The sequence below is a fragment of the Pundamilia nyererei genome, unplaced genomic scaffold (assembly GCF_000239375.1).
Source record: "Pundamilia nyererei isolate P.nyererei 1_Seehausen unplaced genomic scaffold, PunNye1.0 scaffold00034, whole genome shotgun sequence".
Taxonomy (NCBI): Eukaryota; Metazoa; Chordata; class Actinopteri; order Cichliformes; family Cichlidae; genus Pundamilia; species Pundamilia nyererei.
Window position 1 is genome coordinate 3,094,511 of NW_005187435.1, and position 2,267 is coordinate 3,096,777.

General features: G+C 40.1%; 1 protein-coding gene across 1 annotated transcript in view; it reads right to left on the bottom strand.

Moving 5' to 3' along the window:
- Nucleotides 1–2,267, bottom strand: part of mybphb (myosin binding protein Hb) — a 13,540-nt gene that overhangs the window by 6,272 nt on the left and 5,001 nt on the right. Inside the window, exons 5-8 of the mRNA XM_005729766.2 lie at nt 1,272–1,360; nt 992–1,187; nt 772–911; nt 449–608 (exon numbers count right to left, since the gene is read on the bottom strand). Coding sequence (XP_005729823.1) covers nt 449–608; nt 772–911; nt 992–1,187; nt 1,272–1,360 — 585 coding nt within the window. The remainder of the gene's footprint in view (nt 1–448; nt 609–771; nt 912–991; nt 1,188–1,271; nt 1,361–2,267) is intronic.

Genomic DNA, 2,267 nt, shown 5'->3' on the forward strand with positions numbered 1-2,267 from the left:
GTGGCTCCTAAGCTTTGGAATAATCTTCCTCTTCACATTAGGCAATCGACATCAGTGCTGGTTTTTAAATCCAGATTGAAAACGCATTTTTATTCACTGGCTTTTGACTCAGTGGTTGACTGACTTGTATTTTATTGTTTTCGCTATGTTTATTATTTTATCGTATTTATTATTCGTATGGTATGTATTATGTTTCTATTGTTCAGCACTTTGGTCAGCCTTGTGTGTTTTTAAAGTGCTATATAAATAAACAATGATGATGATGATGATTACAAAAAACTGTCCCTGCTCTCATTTAAATTTAGTTTAAATTTAAATGAGACTTACTGATGGCAGATGCCAACAATTTCAAATTTAAGGCAGGATCCACTGCTGAATGAATGAATAAATTAAAACATTTCTGATATCTTCCTTCTAATGCCTTATAGCTCTTTTTAAAAAAAAGTACCTGTCTTCAAGATCTTGGCCTCTTCTTTTGTAACAGCAGCACTCTCACTCATTCCACACTTGTTTTCACCAAACACTCTGAACTTGTAGGTGTTGCCCATGATGAGGTCTGAGATGGTGGCATTCAGTCTATTGTAATGCTCCAACACAGTGAACCAGTCCTTTAAACACACACACACACAGACATGATGGATTATTAGCAGACGTATTGGGGATTCAGGACATGCGGTATGTAATTTATCAGTGGGATGCAACTATTAATCATCAGAATCAGTTAGCTGTTATGACCTGAAAACAAGCAGCCCTTTGGTACAGAATACTTACTCCAGTTTTTTTGTCCGCCTTCTGCACTGTGTAACCCGTGATCTCTGTGTTTCCATTGTCTTTGGGTGCAGTCCACTCTAGAGCAACATTGAAACCCCAGGTATCCACAATCTTTACAGTGGCAGGAGGCCCTGGCAGCTCTGCGAACAAACAGGCATGGGTTGAGTATCAAATAGGACAGTTTTAAAGGCATCTCACACAGTATCAGAAATTTACTCACCAACAATTTGAAGGGTAATTTGAGCCTTGTCCTCAAAGTCATCCACCTTCACACACATCTCGTACACTCCAGAGTCCTCTCTCTCAGACGCACGGATGAACAGGATGCTGTCTCTTTCGGTGCTGCGAACGTTCACCCTCTTTGTGTCAACGGGCTGCCCGTTCTTTGTCCAGGTGACCAAAGGTTTGGGTTTTCCCTGAGAGAAGAAGCAAACAGACAGTGAATTCCAGGGTGTTATTTATTACCCATGGAGCGATGCACAGAAATCTTCCAATCTTACTGTGAAGGGGATGGTCAGATTGATCTTGTCTCCAACATTAGCGACATATCTCTGCCTAAGAAAACGAGGTAGACGGACCTTGGGACGATCTGGAGAGGAAATCAATGAGGAAAATAATTAATGGTTATTTGAATTATTTTCTTTCGTATGCTGTTTGCAAGATATATGTATGCAGGACCCCTCCAACTTGCTTAGTGTAAATCATTCCTTCTCTCTTTTGGAACCCACCTCCACCCCATCTCCGCCTCACGCAAGTCACTCCATCCAAGTTTCCATCTTATCTTCACCACCACCAACATCTAGGATTGTGGCCTAATGCCATCACCGCTGGAATTTCATTCTCTTGTGTTAAGTCATCAGTCTAATCGCGAATAGCATAATTGAATTCTGTAGATCAATAAATCATGTTCAATTCCTTCTAATGATTTGTCCTTATTGAACAGAGAAACCAAGAACAAGGCTCAGTCATAGGATAGTGACTTGTGAATCATAAGGTACTGTCGCCCTATACATTAGCCTGATTTATCATTATTTATCATTTGTTTTACTCTCAATGGGAACCATTATTTAACATCGCATTGTCCATTCATCCATCTGTTTGATTCATTTTCTTCCGCTTATACAATTCAGTGCCACAGTTGAGCTGGAGCCAAACCCAGCTGTTATAGGGTGAAAGGAGGGATACACCCTGGACAGGTCACACCTAAAGACATATTAGAATCACTATTCAAACTAACATGCTTGGCTTTGGACTATGGAAGGATGCCAGGACACTCAGAGAGGACACGCAAAGGTCCCACCCACTAGATTGAAACCCAGAACCTTCTTGCTGAGAGATAAGATAAGATAAGATAAGATAAGATAAGATAAGCTTTATTAGTCCCACACGTGGGAAATTTGTTTTGTCACAGCAGGAAGTGGACAGTGCAAAAGTTATGAGGCAAAAATTAGAATACAATAAGAATAAATACAGTACACAACTGTACAGAATAGAAT